This window comes from Pipra filicauda, unplaced genomic scaffold, assembly GCF_003945595.2.
Source record: "Pipra filicauda isolate LSUMZ 115617 unplaced genomic scaffold, ASM394559v2 scaffold722_size180822_pilon, whole genome shotgun sequence".
NCBI classification, from domain to species: domain Eukaryota; kingdom Metazoa; phylum Chordata; class Aves; order Passeriformes; family Pipridae; genus Pipra; species Pipra filicauda.
The window spans coordinates 24,996-48,268 of record NW_024104890.1 but is presented as its reverse complement, the minus strand read 5'-3'; the positions used below and the strand labels follow the sequence as shown (position 1 = coordinate 48,268).

Genomic DNA, 23,273 nt, shown 5'->3' with positions numbered 1-23,273 from the left:
AAAACCCGCAGAGCCCAGCCGGGGTGAAATCCCGCAGCCACACGGCTCCCACGGATCCACTGCCTGCAACCCCCCCCCAGCTTCCCTGGACGCTGGTGAGAGGTGGGGCGGGAATCCAGGAGGGAGGTGGGCACCGGAGAGGTGCAAGGGGAGCACAGGGGTGCGGCCTGGGCATCCCCAGGGGCAGTTGGGGCACCCAGGGAGCAGTTTGGGCATCCAGGGAGCGGCGTGGGCATCCCAGGGAGTGGCAGGGACATCCCCAGTGGGAGCTGGGCTATCCCAGGGAGCAGCCTGAGTATCCAAGGAAGCGGAGTGGGCACCCCAGGTATGGCATGGACATCCTGGGAAGTAGGATGGGCACTCAGAGTGGGAGCTGGAGTAGCCCAGGGAGCAGCCTGGGTACCCTGGGAAGTGGAGCAGCTTCCCCAGGGAGCGGAGCAGGAACCCTGGGAAGTGGCCTGGGCATCCCAGGAAGCAGAGTGGGCATCCCAGGGATGGTGTGGGCATCCCAGGGAAGGTGTGGGCACCCCAGGGAAGGAGTGAGCACCCCAGGGAAGGAGTGGGCACCCTGGGGAAAGAGTGGGTACCCCAGGGAAGGATTGGCACCCCAGGAGTAGTGTGGGCACCCCGGGGAAGAAGTGGGCACCCTGGGAAGGGCTGGACACCCCAGGGAAGGAGTGGGCACCCAGGGGAAGGAACGGGCACCCCAGGGAAGGATTTGGCACCCCAGGAGTAGTGTGGGCAACCCAGGGAAGGAGTGGGCACCCCAGGAGTAGTATGGGCACCCCAGGGAAGGTATGAGCACCCCAGGGAAGGAGTGGGCACCCCAGGAGTAGTATGGACACCCCAGGGAAGGTATGAGCACCCCAGGGAAGGAGTGGGCACCCCAGCAGTAGTATGGACACCCCAGGGAAGGAGTGGGCACCCCAGAGAAGGTGTGGGCACCCCAGGGAGAGTGTGGGCACCCCAGGGAAGAAGTGAGCACCCCTGGGGGAGGTGTGGGCACCCTGGGAAGGGCTAGAAACCCCGGGGAAGGAGTGGGCACCCCAGAGAGTAGCCTGGGCACCCAGGGAAAGATTGGGTACCCCCAGAGAAGGAGTGGGCACCTCGGGGAAGGAATGGGCACCCCGGAGGAGGAGTGGGCACCCTGGGGAAAGAGTGGGTACCCCAGGGAAGGATTGGCACCCCAGGAGTAGTGTGGGCACCCCGGGGAAGGAGTGAGCACCCCTGGGGGAAGTGTGAGCACCCCAGGGAAGGTGTGGGCACCCCAGGAGTAGTATAGGCACCCCAAGGAAGGTGTGAGCACTCCAAGGAAGGTGTGAGCACTCCAAGGAAGGAGAGGGCACTCCGGGAAAGGAGTGGGCACCCCAGGGAGGGAGTGGGCACCCCAGGAGTAGTGTGGGCAGTCCGGAGAAGGAGTGATCCCCCTAGGGAAGGAGTGGGCACCCCAGGGAGTAGCCTGGGCACCTCAGGGAAGGAGCGAGCACCCCAGGGAGAGTGTGGGCACCCCAGGGAAGGAGTGGGCACCCCGGGGAGTAACCTGGCCACGCCGGGAAGAGCTGGGTGCCGCCGCCGGCGCGCCGGGCAGCCCGTGGCAGCCCCGCTTACCGGTGTCGGCGGCGGCGCGGAGCAGCAGCAGCAGCAGCAGCAGCAGAGAGAAGGTCCCGCAGAGCAGCAGCGGCAGCAGCGGCCGCGCCATCGAGCGGCTCGGGGGCAGCTCCGCGGCCTGGAGGGGCTCCGGCTCCGAGGGGGCCCCGGGGCGCTGCCCGGGCTGTCCCGCCGGGGCAAGGAAGGGTTTCGCTTTCGCTTTCGACACGGGGCCACCCGGAGGGATGCGCCGCCCTGCCGGGATGGGGAGATGGGGAGGGACGGGATGCGCTCCGAGGGAAGGGGGGTCAGGACCCGGGGGGATTCGGGAGCCGGGGGTACTCGGGACCTGGGGAGGATTCGGGATCAGGGGTATATTCGGGACCCGGGGGGATATTCGGGACCCGGCGGGATATTCGGGACCCAGCGGGATATTCGGGACCCGGCGGGATATTCGGGACCCGGAGGGATATTCGGGACCCGGGGGGGATTCGGGACCTGGGGAGATATTCGGGACCCGGGGGGATATTCGGGACCCGGGGGAATATTCGGGACCTGTGGGGGATTCAGGACCCGGAGGGGATTCGGGATCAGGGGGGGATTCGGGACCCGGGAGATATCCGGGATCGGGGGGGGGGAGGGGATTCGGGACCCAGGGTGGCTTCGGGACCCGACGGTATATCCGGGACCCGGGGGGATATTTGGGACCCGGGGGGAATTTGGGACCCAGGAGGATATTTGGGACCCTGAGGGATATTCGGGATCCAGGGGAATATTCGGGACGCGGGGGGGGGATTCGGGATCCCGGGGACGCGATACCCGGGAGGGATGAAATACCGGGAAGCGATAGCCAGGGAATACAAAGCCGGGGGGAGAAATGTGTGGAATTTGGTCCCCGAAGAGGGATGGAATACCCAGGAGGGGATGGAACACCCAGAGAGGGGAATTCAATGCCCGGGGGGATGATGAGATACCTGGGGGGATGGGATAGCTGGGGGGATGAAATACCGGGGCTGGAGTGGTTGGAATATCGAGGGGGGATGCAGTAGCTGGAGGGATGCAAAAACCAGGGAATACAAAGCCTGTGCGGGGAAATGTGTGGAATTTGGTCCCCGAAGAGGGATGGAATTCCCGAGTGTGAGGGGATGACATGCAGAGAGGGGGTGTGAGATAGCCGGGGAGGGGATGGGAGAGCAGGAGGATGGAATGTTTGGAGGGCAGGGGGTGCAAAATCAGGGCGGGGGGGTGGTGTCCCAAGGCAGGGGGGGTGAGATATCCCGGGAAAAAGTAGCCTCTGGGCGATGTTGGGAAGTGCAGTGCCCAGGAGGGTCATGGCACTGCTGGGATGCGATCCCTCGGGAAGGGATGCGATCCCTCGGGAAGGGATGCGATCCCTCGGGAAGGGATGCGATCCCTCGGGAAGAGATGCGATCCCTCGGGAAGGGATGAGATCCCTCGGAAAGGGATGCGATCCCTCGGGAAGGGATGCGATCCCTCGGGAAGGGATGCGATCCCGGCAGGATATCCCTGCCCAGGGGGATGGATGTGGCACCCGCGGGAACCGCGGGATGCAATTCCTGCCTCCAGCGCCCCGGGGGCATCCGGATGCGATTCCCTGGGGATGCAGGAGGTTCCAGTGCTGGAACTGGAACTTGCTGGTCCCAAATAACCCTCCAAACTGGAAGTCAAAGGGAGACCTGCAGAGCTCCTGTGTCGGGCTCCATCCCGCAGCATTCCCAGGATTCCCACAGATCCTGCTCACAACAAATCCTCCCCGGCTACGGGCTCGTCTGCCTCTGTTTATTCTGACAGCTGGAATTTTATCTTGGCACAGAGCATCGGGAAAAAAGATATAGAAAAATATAATTTTTAATATAATATACATTTTCATATAATATATCTTTCCATATAATAAATATATATAATATATATTATATATATTTCATATATATATAAAATATATGATTATATATTATATAATACAATATATAATATATAATGTATTATATATAATATCGTATAATATATATTACATAATTATATATTATATATTTTATATACTATATATATCATATATTATATATAATATATTATATATATTATATATTATATTTATATATTATATATAAAATATATATTATATATTTCTATTTATTATATATTATATAACTATATATCATATATTATATATTATATTATATATAATACATAATTATAGATAAATATATATAATTACATATATAATTACATATTATAAATATATATTTATATATAATATATTATATACTATGAATATCTATTATATATAATATACATATCAATAAATATATGAATATGAATATACAAATATATTTTATATAAAATGTATTACAATAAATAAAATAACATGATAGAAAATAAATAAATAAATAAATAAATAAATAAATAAATAAATAAATAAAATATATTCTACAATATCTAGGAAAGGGAAGGAAAAGGATAATTTGGATCGTAGCATTTCCCGGCCAATTCCTCCTGGGAAGCAGGAAAATCCTCCCTCTGCCCCTCCAGGAGTGAGAACTACCCTTGAGAGCCCAGAAACCTGGCAAAAGCCTGGAGGACGAGGCAGAGACACCCGAGGGCGGTGACTGGAAAGGTTCCAGGTGAAAACACTGCCCCGGTTCCAGGGCAATTCCGGGCTATCCCGGATTCCCAGGGCTGGCTGGATGAACCCTGGCCAGGCTGGGATCCCACGTGAGGGAGGTTGGGAAGGGCAGGGCAAGAACTGCCTCGGGCCGGGCAAGAACTGGGGCTGATAATGTGGCTTTGGGGGAGGAAAACACTCCTGGGATGGTTCAGCCCTTCTTTTCCGAAGATTCCTTCCAAAGCCGTGGGCAAAACCCCGTGGTGTCCCAATTTTTTGGGGTGGGATTTTGGTGCAGATGAGCTGTGCAGCTCCTGGTCTTCCAGAACAGGAAACCCCTGAGGGAGTTTGTGCTGGTCGGGCTGGAGAACGGCTCGTTTTCGGTAGATTTCCAGGAAAATCCTTGGAATTCCATGAAAAATTAGGGCTAAGGAACATTGGGGGATGCTCTCAGTGCGGGAAGTTTGGGGTGGAGCCGCAGGCTGAGCCCTGAGGTGAGAAACTGGGAGATGTCCCCAGCCAGGACGGGTACAGGGACCTTTGTGGCCCATCCCGGTGACACTCGGACACATGGAAGGACCTGATGATCCCAGACTTTTCCCACCCTCAGGCTGTGGGGGTGTAAAAATCCAGGGTGTCCTTTGTTGGGGGTCCCCCCCCCCAGGAGCCACCAGCTCTTGTTTTGTCATTTAATTATTGCACTGAGATTAAGTCGTTTTAAGGATTGAGAGGTCGGAGGCTCCGAATGGGAAACCTGGGATTGATCCCGTAAGAAAACCCGGTCTGAGGGTGGGGGTGTGAGGGGTGGAGCTGCAAAGGGGCCTCATTCCCAGCTCAGGTGGCTCCCAGATCGTCAGCAAGGGGTTTCCTTAACAGCCCACCCACAGAAGGCTCCAGGGAGAGCTGAGAGTCCCTGGCAGGGCCTAAAGGGGCTCCAGGAGAGCTGGAGAGGGACTGGGGACAAGGCAGGGAGGGACAGGACACAGGGAATGGCTTCCCAGTGCCAGAGGGCAGGGATAGATGGGATATTGGGAAGGAATTGCTGGCTGGGAGGGTGGGGAGGGGCTGGAATGGATTTCCCAGAGAAGCTGTGGCTGCCCCTGGATCCCTGGAAGTGTCCAAGGCCGGGTTGGAGTAACCTGGGATAGAGGGAGGTGTCCCTGGGCTTGAAAGTGGGTGATCTTTAAGGCCCCTTCCAACACAAACCATTCCATGATTCCAGGAAATTAAGAGGTTTAAGCTCCATCCCCTGTGCTTCCAGGTCTCTCTCCAGTTTAACCATTCCCAGCCAAGGGAAATGCTGGATCCAGGAGGAAAAACAAAGCTCTGGATGCTCCTGGCACAGACCACCCCCAAATTCCAGTTCCAAATTGGGCCACAGAGTCCTTGGAGCCCCTTGCAGGGCCTAAAGGGGCTCCAGGAGAGCTGGAGAGGGACTGGGGACAAGGGATGGAGGGACAGGACACAGGGAATGGCTTCCCACTGACAGAGAGCAGAGTTAGATGGGATACTGGGAAGGAATTGCTGGCTGGGAGGGTGGGGAGGGGCTGGAATGGATTTCCCAGAGAAGCTGTGGCTGCCCCTGGATCCCTGGAAGTGTCCAAGGTCAGGTTGGATCAACCTGGGATAGCGGGAGGTGTCCCTGGGGTTGGAACTGGATGATCCTTCAGTTCCCTTCCCACCCAAACCATTCCAGGAATTCTCTGGTTAACTCAGCACAAACACTTGCGTTTTAAAATTCATGTTGTGACCGAAGCAGACTTTTCTCACCCTTGGAATGTCTCCTTTTAGGATGTTCTGGACAAGGAGCAGCAGGACATGGCCGAGAGCGCCCAGAGGGAGCGAAGCACCAGCTTCGACTTCAGCTCCTACCACACCCTGGATGAGGTGAGTCCCTCAGGGCAGGAGGGTTCTTTCCTTTTCCCTTTCTTCACGCTGTCTCCCATCAAAATTCCAATATTTAGGATCTAGGTGTCTCTCCAGCTTCTCTTGGCGCCTGGTTTTGGGTTTTACCTGAATTAATTTAGTGGTCAGAGCAATCAGCCCGGCCCTGACAGAGCGAGTGCTAATCAAACTTTGCCATGAACTCCAGACCCCTTCCTTCTGAGCCTCCAAAGAGACAGAGAAATAAAGGAATCTTGAAATAGGGAGATAAAGGCCTCCTTGCCCAGAGAAGCTGTGGCTGCCCCTGGATCCCTGGAAGTGTCCAAGGCCAGGTTGGAGCCACCTGGGACAGTGGGAGGTGTCCCTGCCCACGGCAGGGGGTGGAATGGGATGATCTTTCAATTCCCTTCCATCCCAAACCACTCTGCGATTTCCATGATTGCCCTCAGCCATCATGGAATTCACCTCCTGGCCATGAGCCAAGCTGGGAAGCACTGGAAGGTTTTTTCAGGGATTAACTGGTTCCTCACCTCGGTTGGGCAGCTGCTGTTCCCGGCAGGAACAATTCACTCCCAATTTTGCCAGGCAAGAATTCCTGGGGCAGTCCTGCCCACCTGGTGTGGTCAGGGGACACTTCGCCATCCATCTGGGATGGGGAGTGGGAATTCCAGGGAGGGGGAGGCCGGGGGGATGCACCAGCACACACTGAAGTGGTTGAGGAGCTCTGTTGGGATTTACCTGTTTGTCCTCGGATGTCACACGTGGAAGGGTTGTGGGCAGCAAAGGAGCAGAAATGATCCATCTGCTTTTGCTTTCCTTTGGGGAATTAGCCAGGAATTCCCTCATTTTTTGTCGGCTCCCACACGTGTTCCTGCTCCAAGGCCCTGTAAAACCCCCTCAGGATGTGAGTTCATCCCAAAAATCTTCTTATCTCCCGGGAATATCTGAGGGTGTGGTTCACCCCTGCTGACTGTAAATGGAATGATTTCCCAGCAGGTTGCTTCCCTGCTCTAATTGGAATTATTGTTAATTAGTTCAGGCAAGGGGTAGCAGTCCCAGTCCCCTGTCCTAAAGATGGAGGCACCTGGAAAAATCAAAATAGGGCCCTGAAAATAAGGAAGGAGGGAGGGTTTCCCTGATCCAGGGAGAAATTGCAGTGCTGACATGTTGCCTACAAAATTATGGAGCCCCTCCAAGGAAATAATAATAATAATAAGGAATTAAGGACAAATAAAAAGAGCAGGAATTCCTCCAGGAGGAAATTCCACCTGGATGTGGTTGGAGTATAATTAAGCAGGATGGATCAAAGGCTGAGCCATGGAATAAAAACACTGGGGAAAATGATATTGCAACAGGTTTTTTCAGCTTTTAATTCCTGATTTTTTATCCATATTCCTAATTTTCTTAGCTTTTAGTTCATAAGTTTTTAAGTGTATTCTCTAGGTTTTAATTCCTAATTTTTTTATCCATGATCCCAATTTTTTGTTTTAGCTTTTAACTCCAAATTTTCATATCCTCATTCCAAATTTGTTTAGCTTTTAATTCCTAAATTCGTATCCGAATTACTAATTTTTTTAGCTCTTAATTCCCAATTTTTTTCCGTATCCCTAAATTTCTTAGCTTTTAACTCCAAACTTTCATATCCCTATTCCTAATCTTTTTAACTTTTAATTCCTAAATTTTGACCTATATTTCTAATTTTTTTTTAGCTTTTAATTCCTAATGACACGTGAGTTATGTGGGAGTTACATGGGAGTTACAGGTGAGTTACACGTGAATAACTTGTGAGTTATGTGGGAGTTACATGGGAGTTACATGTAAGTTATCAGTTACATGTAAGTTATGTGCGAATTATACGTGAGCTACAGGAGTTACACGCGACTTACACGCGAGGTACACGCGACTTACACATGAGTTCTCTTTTTTTTTTGCCGGGGGGCTCAAATGGCCGCTTTGCCACGGGAGCTCCACGCGATTTCCACGCGATTTCCACGCGTTTTTCCTTCCCCCGCGCCCGTCCCCTCACACTCCCCTCACACAACGCGCGCGGCCCCTTTAAGACTCCCCCCCCCCTCCGGCCCCGCCCCTTCAGCGCCGCGAAGGCGCGAAGCCGCCCCGGGGGTTGATTGACAGCTCCGCCGCCCAATCAGCGGGCGCGGCGGGCGGCGGGGGCGGTGCTTCCTGCGGGGCCGTGAGGCGGCGGCGGCGGCGCTCGGAGGGAGCGGGAGCGGCTGAGGGAGCGCGGCCGCCATGATCAAGAAGTTCGATAAGAAGGACGAGGAGTCCGGTACGGGGGGCCTGGGGTGCTCGGGAGGGGCCTGAGGGTGATGAGGAACAGGCACAGGCTGCCCCTGCGTCCCTGGAAGTGTCCAAGGCCGGGCTGGAGCAACCTGGGATAGTGGGAGGTGTCCCCTCCCAGGTGGGTTTGGATGGTGCTTAAAATCCCTTCCAGCCCGAACCATTCCATGGTCTCCCGCCTCTCCCAGCTCGGGGAGATTTGTGCTTCAGCCCTAAAAACTGACTGTCAAAGTATTTCTGAATCCGAAGGAACTGGGGCCTGTTTGTTCTCCCTGTGTCCACACAGAGAGGATTTTATCCATCTCTGCCCCGTGCAGGTGCTTCCTCCCTTCAGGAAGAGATTCCAGATGTTTATTTTTGTATTTATACTTATTTCCGTGCCTGAACAGCGTTGTAATATCTAAAACAATAAACGCTTCATAAGCCATTTTGATACGCAAACAAAACCCAAAAGGCTTCAGAGAAGCTTTTCAGCATCTCCTCTGCCTGGACTGTTTCGTTTCATTTTCGCTTTCCTTCTGCTGGGGGTGTGAGAACGAGGAATAAACGGTCAGAAAAGGAGGGATTGCTGCTGAGGGGCAGGAGCAGTAGGAGGGTTTGGAGGGGTTTTTGTGTCCGATGGTGGCTCTGGGATGTGGTTTCACTTCTGTTTCGGGTCCTGATCATCAGCTCTTGCCCTGATGCCTTTTAGTGCTTTTGGTGCCCCAAGGGATAAAAATAGGGAATCTAGGCAAAAAAAAAATTAAGGTGCAAATCCTTTTATGTAAAAGGATATTAATGCAAATTAACTGTTAAACTCCTTTCGTCTCCTCACCTTCCAGCTATGTTGAAAATGCCCCTCCTTTTTTTTTTCCTGTAGCTCTAAACATAACAACTTAACAAAAAGGATTCCTAAGAAAGTTTTGTGAGGAGTTCATTTCCTTAACTGGTTTCTTCTTCCTCAGGTAGTGGCTCCAATCCTTTCCAGCATCTGGAGAAGAGTGCTGTGCTCCAGGAGGTAGGAATAATCAGGATATAATGCTGTTTAACTCTGGGGTGTTTTTTTTTCCCTTCAGGAAATGTGAATGGATAAATTCATGTAATTAATTTAAAACCACAGAGGGTGTAAATAAAGTCACTTTATCTGACGTGACCCATGTGGATACGTGGAGTCTCAGGGGGCTCTTTCTGAAGGAAAAAAGTGTTTTGTTTCCGAATAAAAAATGTTTTATTTTAAGGTATTTTTGTTAGTCCCAGGTGGTAAATTGAGTGGTTGTTCAGATCCAGCAAACTAAAGATGGGTGAGCTGAAGGACAGGAATGTGTTCTCTGGGACACATATTTAGAGTTGAATGAAAATTATAAGTGACTTGGTTGAAGGTTTCTTTACTTTTTGTGGTGAAAGAGAAATAATTATCGTTGCTTTACACTAAATCAGTATTTATTCCATGTTTCCAGGCACGGATCTTCAATGAGACCCCCATAAATCCACGGAGATGCCTTCACATCCTCACCAAGATCCTTTACCTGCTGAACCAGGTAACTGTTGGAATTTCTTCCCAGCCAGAGTGAATATTCCCAAGGCTGATTCCTGCCGGCTTTCAGTGGGAAACAAGTTTCCCAGCTCATCCTGTCAGCAGGAAAACTGCTCAGCAAACTATTCCCTCTCTGGGAATGGGATTTATATTGAAACCCCGGGGGTAAACTTGGCATGTATCCCCTGGGAAAGAAGGTGAGGGAGGGGAAAATCCGTGGGAAGAGATTCCTGGTGCGTGGGAAGGGATTAAGGTGGAGGCAGCTCAGTAACAACACTGGTTTTCCTCTCGCTCCTTCCATGGGAATTCCAGGGCGAACACTTTGGAACCACCGAAGCCACGGAAGCTTTTTTTGCCATGACCAGGCTGTTCCAGTCTAATGATGTGAGTACCTGGTGTTCTGCTGCTTTAGCCTGGACTTGCAGGGACTGCACAACAGTTGGATTTTTGGGATGTGGGAGGGAAGCGCCTCCGAGCCTGGAGGCAATTCCTGCTTTGGAAACAAAGGGCTGAATAATCACGTGGTTCTCCTGTGGGTTGTTTGGGTGGGTTCTGAGCTGGATTGCTGTTGTTAAGGCTGTGAATAATGACAGAGACTTCATACAAAAATTATAATTATAATTGGTGCTTTTACCTGCAAATAAATCCCCACCTGCTCGACTCAAACAGGAATTAAACGGTTGCCTGTGGATCAAAAGCATTGACACCGTCTCCCATGGCACACCCGTGGAAAAGGCTTGGCCAGGGGCACCCTGTGCTGGGTGAGGAACTGGCTGAGGGCCCAGAGAGTGGTGGGGATGGAGCTGCATCCAGCTGGGATCCGTCCCCAGGGGTGTCCCCAGGGATCAGTGCTGGGCCCAGTCCTGTTTAATGTCTTTATTGAGGATTTAGAGGAGGGGATGGAGGGAACCATCAGCACATTCCAGGTGCCCCCAAGCTGGGGGAGTGTTGATGTGCTGGAAGGCAGGAGGGCTCTGCAGAGGGCCCTGGCCAGGCTGGATCCAGGGGCTGATTGCAAGGGGCTGAGGTTCCCCAAGGCCAAGGGCCGGGTCCTGCCCTTTGGCCACAAGAAGCCCCTGCAGCTGCAGGCTGGGCCAGAGGGGCTGGAGAGCAGCCAGGCAGGAAGGGAGCTGGGAGTTGGGCTGGGCAGGGAGCTGAAGAGGAGCCCGAGTGTGGCCAGGGGGGCAAGAGGGCCAAGGGCTGCTGGGCTGGCTGAGGAAGAGTGTGGCAGCAGGAGCAGGGCAGGGCTTGTGCCCCTGGGCTGGGCGCTGGGGAGGCCACCCCTGGAGTGCTGTGTCCAGCTCTGGGCCCTGAGCTCAGGAAGGCCCTGGAGGGGCTGGAGCAGGGGCAGAGAAGAGCAGCGAGGCTGGGGAAGGGACTGGAGCCCAAGTGCTGGGAGGAGAGGCTGAGGGAGCTGGGGGGGCTCAGCCTGGAGAGGAGGAGGCTCAGGGGAGACCTCCTCACTCTCTGCAACTCCCTGCCAGGAGGGGGGAGCCGGGGGGGGGTCGGGCTCTGCTCCAGGGAACCAGCAGCAAGACAAGAGGGCTGGGTCTTCAGCTGTGCCAGGGGAGGTTTAGGTTGCATATTAGGAAGGAATGTTTTCCATGGAGAGTGCTCAGCCATTGGAATGGGCTGCCCAGGGAAGTGGGGGATTCTCCATCCCTGGAGGTGTTTAAGGACAGACTGGATGTGGCATCAGTGCCATGGGCTGGGAACCACGGCGGGGTTGGATCAAGGGTTGGGCTGGATGATCTTGGAGGTCCTTTCCAGCCCAGCTGATTCTGTGATTCTGTGATTCTGTGTTCCCTGCAACAATGGGCTCTGCTCATGGATCAGCACCACCAGGGCTTGATCTTCTCGAGCCGAGGGATGAGAACATCCTAAAAATGCTGGATTAAACTTGGGAATTAGCAGGATGAGAAGTCCTGCTGGGATCCCTTTTAAAAACTCGGGATGCTTCATGTGATGGACCTCATTAATTTTTGTTAAAAATGGTCTGATTTTTAGAGATTTGTCCACGTGTTTAAGGTGGAATAAAACTGTGAGGGAGTACAGGCTGTTTAAAGCTTACTCATATCCACATTTAGAGGGTCTTGTAAAATATAAATACCAATTTCTTTCAAAGACACTGTCACTTTCTGGTTTTTCTTTGACAAGCTGTTTTCAAAGCTTTTAACTGATAATTGTGAGGCTTCTGCCTGCAGATGTGATGTATCTCTTCTGATATAATTAATGTGAATTAATATTCTTTTTATTCTTCTCCTTTTACAAGCTATTTCTCTCTTACTCTTCTGATTTGATAACAGGGAGTTTTGCTGTTATCCAGTTATCAAACGTAGCTTTACACATGGCACATAACTTTGAACAGAATGTGTTCTGTTTAAAAGCTTTTTTAGCTCTTCGAGTTAAATTTATTTCGCTTTCTTTCAAGTTCTAAAACTTCTAGGAAAATAATTATTGATGTTTTTAATTGAGTTTTTAATGTTTCTCTGCCCTGCTCCCACAGCAAACCCTTCGAAGGATGTGTTACCTCACCATCAAGGAGATGGCCAACATCTCGGAGGACGTCATCATTGTCACAAGCAGGTGGGGGAACTCCAAAAAAAAAACCCAAAACAAACCAGGATCAGAGCTCTGAAACTGCCTCTTCAAGTGTTTATTTTAACTGCTGCAAAGTTCTGAAATTGGGCTTTGTAACGTGACACAGAGGACATGAAATGTTATTTTCTCCTGAAATGTTATTTTCTTCTCCCCACGTTCTCTTTTCCCAAAAGGGCAAAAGGCTGCAGGTTTTTTTTAATTATGAGATTTTTTTTTAATTACGGGCGATTTTTTTTTTAAATTACAAAAGTTATCAGCTGGTTCCTACTTTGTTTTTTTGTTTGGTTTTTTTTTTTTAATTATTGGTGCTCTGTGGATTTGTCACAGCTTAAGCTGTGACTTCACTTTGTGTCAGGGAAAAGCAAAGCAAAGCCCCTTTTCAGTCTCCTAACTGAACTGTCAATTTTTTGGACTATAAATAATCATTGCTGTTGTTGCAAGGGCAAAAGTTGGCTCAGTAGCATGTGCCAAACACTTTATTTTAGATATATTTTATATATTTTTTTATCTATATTTTATAATATAGGTTTATATTACGTATATTTTCTACTGGGTATGTTTTTAAGCTGTTCAGCAAACTGAGCTTCACTATTATTAAATCAAAATTTCACGTGGTAGGACAAGCAGAACTATTAAGAATGGGTGACTAATTAAACCAGGCCTGTGGCAGAGCAACACTATGGAGTGTGGATTTTGAAATAATCTGTGTTTCCACAGAATCTGATGGTGATAACTTTCAAATAACTCATTATTGGGAATTTTATTTATTGGGAATTTTATTTGCTGGGAATTTTATTTATTAAGAATTTTAATTGGTGACAACTAAGTGAGATGAGATGAGCATCACAAAAGGAGATGGTCAAGGAGATGTCAAGAAGATGGCCAAGGAGATGTCAGGGAGATGGTCAAGGAGATGTCTAAGGAGATGGTCAAGGAGATGGTCAAGGAGATGGTCAAGGAGATGGTCAAGGAGATGGTCAAGGAGATGTCAAGGAGATGTCAAGGAGATGTCAAGGAGATGTCAAGGAGATGTCTAAGGAGATGTCAAGGACATGGTCAAGGAGATGTCAGGGAGATGGTCAGGGAGATGTCAAGGACATGGTTCAAGGAGATGTCGAGGTGTCAAGGAGATGGTCAAGGAGATGATGGAGATGTCAAGGAGATGATGGAGATGTCAAGGAGATGATGGAGATGTCAAGGAGATGATGGAGATGTCAAGGAGATGATGGAGATGGTCAAGGAGATGTCAAGGAGATGGTCAAGGAGATGGTCAAGGAGATGGTCAAGGAGATGGTCAAGGAGATGGTCAAGGAGATGGTCAAGGAGATGGTCAAGGAGATGGTCAAGGAGATGGTCAAGGAGATGGTCAAGGAGATGGTCAAGGAGATGGTCAAGGAGATGATCAAGGAGATGTCAAGGAGACGGTCAAGGACATGGTTCAAGGAGATGTCGAGGTGTCAAGGAGATGGTCATGGAGGTGTCGAGGAGATGGTCAAGGAGATGTCAAGGAGATGTCAAGGAGATGTTATAAGGAGGTGTTTTAAGAAGATGATAAAGGAGAAATCAAGAGATATTTAAGCAGATATCAAGGAGATGGTTTAAGGGGATGATAAAAGGGGATATTAGGGGAAATTAAGGAGATATTAAGGGAGACATAAAAGGAGATCTGTCACAAATCCTGGAGATATTAAGGCAGTTCTAACAGGCTGTCTGTGGTTATTGCAGTCTGACCAAAGACATGACAGGGAAGGAGGATGTTTACCGTGGGCCGGCCATCCGCGCGCTGTGCAGGATCACTGACGTGAGTACAAACCACCTCCCTGCTCCGGGAGACACAGGTGGATTTAAACCACAAAAGGGTGCTTTTATTTCTGCTGCTTTTATTCTCTTCCTCCAAAGTACCCACACTTCTTTTTTTCCCCTTCTTTTCCCCTTCCCAGGGAACAATGTTACAGGCCATCGAGAGATACATGAAACAAGCCATCGTGGACAAAGTCCCCAGTGTGTCCAGTTCTGCTCTGGTGTCTTCCCTGGTAAGTAAGGCACCAAATTATTTTAAGGCTGGGCTTGAATTAGTTTGTTTTGTTCTTTCTTCATCTCCTTTTCCCTTTGAGTTGAGTCTTCATCTCCTTTTCCCTTGAGATGACCCTTCATCTCCTTTTCCCTTTGAGATGACCCTTCATCTCCTCACTGGGATGTAAAAATAGTGGCAATGGAGTTTCCTTTGGCTCCTCAAACTCCTGGGCTGGGATTTGTCTGTTTTGTTCTTTCTTCACCTCCTTTTCCCTTGAGATGACCCTTCATCTCCTTTTCCCTTGAGATGACCCTTCATCTCCTTTTCCCTTTGAGTTGAGTCTCCATCTCCTTTTCCCTTTGAGTTGAGTCTCCATCTCCTTTTCCCTTGAGATGACCTTTCATCTCCTTTTCCCTTGAGATGACCCTTCATCTCCTTTTCCCTCGAGATGACCCTTCATCTCCTTTTCCCTCGAGATGACCCTTCATCTCCTTTTCCCTCGAGATGACCCTTCATCTCCTTTTCCCTTTGAGTCTCCATCTCCTTTTCCCTTTGAGTTGAGTCTCCATCTCCTTTTCCCTTTGAGTTGAGTCTCCATCTCCTTTTCCCTTTGAGTTGAGTCTCCATCTCCTTTTCCCTTTGAGTTGAGTCTCCATCTCCTTTTCCCTTTGAGTTGAGTCTCCATCTCCTTTTGCCTTGAGATGACCCTTCATCTCCTTTTGCCTCGAGATGACCCTTCATCTCCTCACTGGGACATAAAAATAGTGTCAATGGAGTTTCCTTTGGCTCCTCAAACTCCTGGGCTGGGATTTGTCTGTTTTGTTCTTTCTTCATCTCCTTTTCCCTTGAGTTGAGTCTCCATCTCCTTTTCCCTTGAGATGACCCTTCATCTCCTCACTGGGACATAAAAACAGTGGCAATGGAGTTTCCTTTATCTTCTCAAACTCCTTCAACATTCTCTTGCTTTAGAGGACATTAATTATAATAATTTACTACGAAATCTCATCACCTCTCTCCCAATTAGTCCAGAAGATTAATTTATGCAGGGAGGGGCCATGAAACCACTACCCTAAAGATAATTTTTTTAAAGATTTTAAGGATTTAACCCCTTCAGGTTCATTTTTGCCAGGAGGGCAAGATGAAGAAGTTCACTCTTATTTTCCTCTCCCTCGCGTGGGAGAAAAAAGGCAGGGAAAGCTCTCGTTAATTAATACTTTGATTTAAAAGGAGATGAAAACGTGGTAGTTTGAGGCTGAAACGTAATAAACACCTGGTTTGTGGTTGTGGGGGATGAAGAGGTTGGTAAACCCGAGGTGGGTTTGTTTGCAGTCTGGATTTGTGGCTTCTTGCAGCACATGATGAAGATCAGCTACGACGTGGTCAAACGGTGGATCAACGAAGCCCAGGAGGCAGCTTCCAGTGACAACATCATGGTGCAGGTGTGTTTTGGGGGGGACCCTAAACAGGCTCCGGGGTTTTGGTGGTATCCTGGGAATTCTTAAAAAACCCTTGGAAAAAGGACCCGGTTCTCGTTTTCCCCTCATTCTCTGAAAAACAACAATTGTGATTCCCAAGGTCCCCCGGTTGCTCCAGGACCACCAAAGATCAGCCCAAATATCAGTCAAAAATCCACATCAGCAGCATTTTCCCCCAAATATTCCAAGCAGCTGGGGGAATGTTCCTCTGTGCTTCCAGCCTAAATCCCTGGGGGATTTTTGTGGTCCTTTCAAGGCCTTGGGATACCCTGGGTGTGTGGAGTGTGTTAGAAATGCAGGTGTGATGTGGTGAGCTGGTTATATGTTATATATAATCATTATTACATTGTTGTTGGGTGTTAATATTATTATATTAATAATATGATTTATATATAAAAGTAGCATTACATTATTATTATAATATTATAGGTTTAATATTATTATAATATTAATAATAATCTTAATATTATATGATGATACTTCTTATATATTGTCATTCTTATATATAATAATGCTTATATATAATTAAATATCTTATGTACAATTATACATATAATTATATTATGTATATAATTATATATAATTATATATAATATACTACATTATCATATATTATCTATATTATGTATATATAATGATATATATAATTATATGTAATCTTATAATCATTCTTAATTGCTATTCTATTATATATAATATATACTAAGTATATAAAATATAATATATAATATATACTAAGTATATAAAAATAACATTGCATTATTATTATTATTATAATAGTCTTACTATTATTATGATATTAATAATATTCTTAATTTTATATTATATTATAGTCATTCTCATATATATAACTATATATATAATCTTATGTATAATTAGATATATAATTATACATATAGTGTATATATATTATAATATATATATAATAATTATAATATAATTATTATATGAGTATATAATATGTTATATATTGGTGGTTATAATTATATAATATAATAGTAGATAATATATTTAATTCTATATAATATATATAATTATGATATATAATTATATATAATATATTATGCATATATATTATGTATGTATAATGATATATAATTACATATAATCTTATAATCATTCTTAATTACTATTCTATTATATAGTATATATTATATACAATATATTTACCATTTTGTATGTATATTTTATATATTGTATATAACTTCAGCTCACTATATAATATGTACAATTATTGTGTATATTATATTCTATATTATAGTACTATATTAGTATATTATATTATATATTATTGTATATATTATGTGTATATAATGACATATATAATTATATATAATCTTATAATCATTCTTAATTGCTATTCTATTATATATATAATATATACAATGTATTAGATATATTGTATATACAATATACATACAATTGTGTATATATATTTTATATCTTATATATAACTTCAGCTGACTATATAATATATACAATTATTGTGTACATTATATTGTATATTATAATTTATTATATTAGTATATCATATTAGTATATTATATATATTATTGTATATATTATGTGTATCTAATGATATATATAATTATATATAATCTTACAGTCATTCTTAGTTGCTGTTCTATTATATATATGTAATATATACAATATGTTAGATATATTGTATATACAATATACATACAATTGTATATATATATTTTATATCTTATATATAACTTCAGCTGACTATATAATATATACAATTGTTATGTATATTATATTGTATATTATAATATATTAGTATGTTATATTAGTATATTATATATATTATTGTATATATTATGTGTATCTAATGATATATATAATTATATATAATCTTACAGTCATTCTTAGTTGCTGTTCTATTATATATATGTAATATATACAATATATTAGATATATTGTATATACAATATACATACAATTGTGTATATATATTTTATATCTTATATATAACTTCAACTGCCTATATAATATATACAATTGTTGTGTACATTATATTGTATATTATAATATATTATATTAGTATGTTATATTAGTATATTATATATATTATTGTATATATTATGTGTATATAATGATATATATAATTATATATAATCTTACAGTCATTCTTAGTTGCTATTCTATTATATATATCATAGATACAATGTATTAGATATATTGTATATACAATATACATACTATTGTGTATATATTTTATATCTTATATATAACTTCAGCTGACTACATAATATATACAATTATTGTGTACATTATATTGTATATTATAATATATTGTATTAGTATATTATATTAGTATATTATATATATTATTGTATATATTATGTGTATCTAATGATATATATAATTATATATAATCTTACAGTCATTCTTAGTTGCTGTTCTATTATATATATAATATATACAATGTATTAGATATATTGTATATACAATATACATACAATTGTGTATATATATTTTATATCTTATATATAACTTCAACTGACTATATAATATATACAATTATTGTGTACATTATATTGTATATTATAATATATTGTATTAGTATATTATATTAGTATATTATATATATTATTGTATATATTATGTGTATCTAATGATATATATAATTATATATAATCTTACAGTCATTCTTAGTTCCTGTTCTATTATATATATGTAATATATACAATATGTTAGATATATTGTATATACAATATACATACAATTGTGTATATATATTTTATATCTTATATATAACTTCAGCTGACTATATAATATATACAATTATTGTGTACATTATATTGTATATTATAATATATTAGTACAATTATTGTGTACATTATATTGTATATTATAATATATTGTATTAGTATATTATATTAGTATATTATATATATTATTGTATATATTATGTGTATCTAATGATATATATAATTATATATAATCTTACAGTCATTCTTAGTTCCTGTTCTATTATATATATGTAATATATACAATATGTTAGATATATTGTATATACAATATACATACAATTGTGTATATATATTTTATATCTTATATATAACTTCAGCTGACTATATAATATATACAATTATTGTGTACATTATATTGTATATTATAATATATTAGTATATTATATTAGTATATTATATATATTATTGTATATATTATGTGTATCTAATGATATATATAATTATATATAATCTTACAGTCATTCTTAGTTGCTGTTCTATTATATATATAATATATACAATGTATTAGATATATTGTATATACAATATACATACAATTGTGTATATATATTTTATATCTTATATATAACTTCAGCTGACTACATAATATGTACAATTATTGTGTACATTATATTGTATATTATAATATATTGTATTAGTATATTATATTAATATATATTATTGTATCTATTATATATATAGTGAGCTGAAGTTATATTTAAAGGGGAGAAAAGGGGGTAAATCACCTCTGGGGCCCTTTGGATCCTCAGAAACCCTTGAGGGTGTCTGGGTTGGGAACCACTGGAGGGTTTGGGTTGGAAACCTCGCAGCTCTTGGCAGAAATCCATCGGGAAGCTCGTCCCTTTTGAGCTCCGCAGGGATTTCTCCCGGAAAACAGGAGCGATTCCGAGCCTGTCCCTGTGCTTCCCCTCCCGCAGTACCACGCCCTGGGGGTGCTCTACCACCTGAGGAGGAACGACCGGCTCGCCGTCTCCAAGATGCTCAACAAATTCACCAAGTCCGGGCTCAAGTCCCAGTTTGCCTACTGCATGCTCATCAGGATCGCCAGCAAGCTCCTCAGGGAGTCCGAGGAGGGGTAAGGCAGCGGGCAATCACACAAATTAATTAGGATTTGAGCCAACAGCAGCGGTTTTTTAACGTTTAAAAACACATAGAGACTGGACTGTTGTGTTAAAATGAAACCCAGGGGCAGAATGACTCAGCTGAGTGCTGGCATTTTTATCAGTGGTATCCTGGGAGCACTTAAAGCTTCAGAACAAGTACCTGCTTTTCCTTTTCCCCCTTTTTTTTTCCTTTGGAAAACGAGAGTTGTGACTTGTGGGAAACGACGCGGCTGTTTCAGAAAATCCCGATCCCTTTTCCATGATCCCAGCCCGAGACTGTTAATTGAGAGCTGGCTCTTCAGTGCACTTCTCTAAGTACTGGTAGAAGTGTTTATTTGTAGAGTGCAGCGTTTCTGGTGGGAGGAACATCATGCAAAGATGAACAACAATAAATGTAGAGCTCTGATGTAAGGGCGGGGTTGAAACGTGAAAGGTGGTGCATGTGTAGGGTGGTGCTGGGATGAGGGCTGGGCTCCTGGAAAAGCTGCAGCCAGGGCTTGGCCAGGGGCACCCTGTGCTGGGTGAGGAACTGGCTGAGGGCCCAGAGAGTGGTGGGGATGGAGCTGCTTCCAGCTGGGATCCGTCCCCAGGGGTGTCCCCAGGGATCAGTGCTGGGCCCAGTCTTGTTTAATGTCTTTATTGATGATTTAGACACCAAGCTGGGGGAGTGTTGGAGGACAGGAGGGCTCTGCAGAGGGCCCTGGCCAGGCTGGATCCAGGGGCTGATTGCAAGGGGCTGAGGTTCCCCAAGGCCAAGGGCCGGGTCCTGCCCTTTGGCCACAAGAAGCCCCTGCAGCTGCAGGCTGGGCCAGAGGGGCTGGAGAGCAGCCAGGCAGGAAGGGAGCTGGGAGTTGGGCTGGGCAGGGAGCTGAAGAGGAGCCCGAGTGTGGCCAGGGGGGCAAGAGGGCCAAGGGCTGCTGGGCTGGCTGAGGAAGAGTGTGGCAGCAGGAGCAGGGCAGGGCTTGTGCCCCTGGGCTGGGCGCTGGGGAGGCCACCCCTGGAGTGCTGTGTCCAGCTCTGGGCCCTGAGCTCAGGAAGGCCCTGGAGGGGCTGGAGCAGGGGCAGAGAAGAGCAGCGAGGCTGGGGAAGGGACTGGAGCCCAAGTGCTGGGAGGAGAGGCTGAGGGAGCTGGGGGGGCTCAGCCTGGAGAGGAGGAGGCTCAGGGGAGACCTCCTCACTCTCTGCAACTCCCTGCCAGGAGGGGGGAGCTGGGGGGGGTTGGGCTCTTTTCCCAGGCAACCATCAGCAAGACAAGAGGGCTCGGTCTTCAGCTGTGCCAGGGGAGGTTTAGGTTGGATATCAGGAAGAATTTCTTTGCAGAGAGGGTGCTCAGCCATTGGAATGGGCTGCCCAGGGAAGTGGGGGATTCTCCATCCCTGGAGGTGTTTAAGGACAGACTGGATGTGGCATCAGTGCCATGGGCTGGGAACCACGGTGGGGTTGGATCAAGGGTTGGGCTGGATGATCTCGGAGAGCTTTTCCAACCCAGCTGATTCTGGGATTCCATGATTCTGGAGAGGTGTTTTTCCAGCCCAAATGGTTCTTTTCGCAGCCACGAGAGTCCCCTGTTCGACTTCATCGAGAGCTGCCTGAGGAACAAGCACGAGATGGTGATTTATGAAGCCGCCTCTGCCATCATCCACCTCCCCAACTGCACTGCCAGGGAGCTGGCACCCGCCGTGTCAGGTGGGGCAGGGCCCTCTGTGCCCCTCAGACACCAAAAAAAGGGCAGTGAAGCACAGCAGGGACAGTACAGCATGAATAAAATACCCAACCCCTGAGTTTAGTGCTCGTGCCCAAGTTAAAGGGCTTTTGGGTGAGAAGCACTTGGATCCCTTTTCCGTGTTTCATCCCGAGCTTTGGAGAACGGGCAGCAGAGGTGGCACAGGGGGACTTGCCTTTGTCCAGCTGTGGGAATTTGGGGTGGGAGGGAGTGTTGGAATGGTTTGAGATGGAAAGGACCTTAAGGGCCATCCAGTTCCAACCCCAACACCTTCTACTATCCCAGGTTGCTCCAGCCTGGCCTTGGACACTTCCAGGGATCCAGGGGCAGCCACAGCTTCTCTGGGAAATCCATTCCAGCCCCTCCCCACCCTCCCAGCCAGCAATTCCTTCCCAATATCCCCTCTCTCCCTGCCCTCTGGCAGTGGGAAGCCATTCCCTGTGTCCTGTCCCTCCCTGCCTTGTCCCCAGTCCCTCTCCAGCTCTCCTGGAGCCCCTTTAGGCCGTGGGAAGTAGAAGAGAACTGGATGCCCAGCCGTGCCCCAGCCAACTCTGCCACCCCCCTGTTATTGATCAGGAGATAAAACCCAGGAGGTTATTTTTAACCTGCTGAATTATGCACAGAGCTGCATGAATATTTAGCATAGCTGAATGGAGATGGATTAGATTTCCCTCTTTATTCCCTTCCTTTGAAAGAAGCTCTCTTTTCCTTTCCCAGTGTTGCAGCTTTTCTGTAGCTCCTCCAAGCCCGTCCTGAGATACGCGGCCGTTCGCACCCTGAACAAAGTGAGTGCTCCCAAAACCTCTGAGCTACCTCAAGTTTTAACCTCCACAGCAACCCAGCAGTGCCCAGTGATGTGATTACTCTGTCTGGAGCTGCTCCAGGCTGGAGAATTGCCTTTCCCATGCCGGATATCCTGGGGTGTCAGAAATCCTTTCTGCATCCAGGCCGCACTTGCTCGTTTTTGGACTGTGGGGGGTACAACGAGCTGTGCTTTGGTAACTTGTGAACTCTCAGCTGTGAGGAAGCAGAGTGCTGGCTATTTAACCCTGCAAAATCCGTGGGAAGGAAGTAACATCTTGATTTCAGAGCTGCACAGCAGCACTTTGTGACTCAAAGTCACTGGAAATGCTGACACAAAAGAACCCGCGCGTTACGTCAAAATCTTCCAGCCAAGCGTCGCTCGCACCCGAAATCTTTGGCCTTTGGGATGTTGCTGCCATGTAACTGGGGCTTTGCCTTTCCTTGCAGGTGGCCATGAAACACCCCTCTGCAGTCACTGCCTGCAACCTGGACCTGGAGAACCTGATCACCGACTCCAACCGCAGCATCGCCACCTTGGCCATCACCACGCTGCTCAAGACGGGCAGCGAGAGCAGCGTGGACAGGCTCATGAAGCAGATCTCCTCCTTCGTGTCAGAGATCTCAGATGAGTTTAAGGTGTGCCACTGGAGGCCTCTGCTCTTGCCACCTGCAGGTTTTTCTCCCATTTCTTGTTTTTTACAAAGCTTTTCCCGTTGTTGTTTTATTTTAATCCGGCCGTGGCTTGGTCTGCCAGAGCAAAGCCAGGTTGAAGTTGGGGTGTAATGCTCTGCTTTCCAGCTTAAATATCCTCTGTCCTTTCCTCCCAAAAAGGATAAATATCCTTTAGTGGATTCCTGGCTCTGCCCTTTCCTCTCAGCACTCCAAGAAA

At 46.1% G+C, this 23,273-nt stretch overlaps 2 protein-coding genes across 3 annotated transcripts in view; one reads left to right on the top strand and one right to left on the bottom strand.

Moving 5' to 3' along the window:
- Nucleotides 1-274: 274 nt before the first annotated feature.
- Nucleotides 275-6,531, bottom strand: LOC120324842 (basic proline-rich protein-like). Its single transcript, XM_039389390.1, has 5 exons — nt 6,515-6,531; nt 5,981-6,069; nt 3,285-3,411; nt 1,609-2,669; nt 275-291 (listed from the first exon to the last, which is right to left on the bottom strand). The coding sequence occupies exons 1-5, from the start codon at nt 6,529-6,531 to the stop codon at nt 275-277; spliced, it is 1,311 nt and encodes a 436-aa protein (XP_039245324.1).
- COPG2 (COPI coat complex subunit gamma 2) overlaps nt 5,995-23,273 on the top strand; it is a 35,791-nt gene continuing 18,512 nt past the window's right edge. Inside the window, exons 1-13 of one of the 2 annotated variants that reach the window (XM_039389387.1) lie at nt 5,995-6,097; nt 7,804-7,867; nt 9,337-9,389; nt 9,829-9,909; nt 10,218-10,289; nt 12,412-12,491; nt 14,232-14,307; nt 14,447-14,539; nt 15,873-15,959; nt 19,672-19,829; nt 21,410-21,543; nt 22,298-22,365; nt 22,832-23,020. In XM_039389387.1, the coding sequence (XP_039245321.1) occupies nt 10,263-10,289; nt 12,412-12,491; nt 14,232-14,307; nt 14,447-14,539; nt 15,873-15,959; nt 19,672-19,829; nt 21,410-21,543; nt 22,298-22,365; nt 22,832-23,020 (912 nt within the window). In that variant the 5' untranslated portion in view covers nt 5,995-6,097; nt 7,804-7,867; nt 9,337-9,389; nt 9,829-9,909; nt 10,218-10,262. Of the gene's footprint in view, nt 6,098-7,803; nt 7,868-8,344; nt 8,382-9,336; nt 9,390-9,828; nt 9,910-10,217; nt 10,290-12,411; nt 12,492-14,231; nt 14,308-14,446; nt 14,540-15,872; nt 15,960-19,671; nt 19,830-21,409; nt 21,544-22,297; nt 22,366-22,831; nt 23,021-23,273 lie in introns of those variants that run through there. The other variant, XM_027729371.2, reaches the window with a different exon arrangement.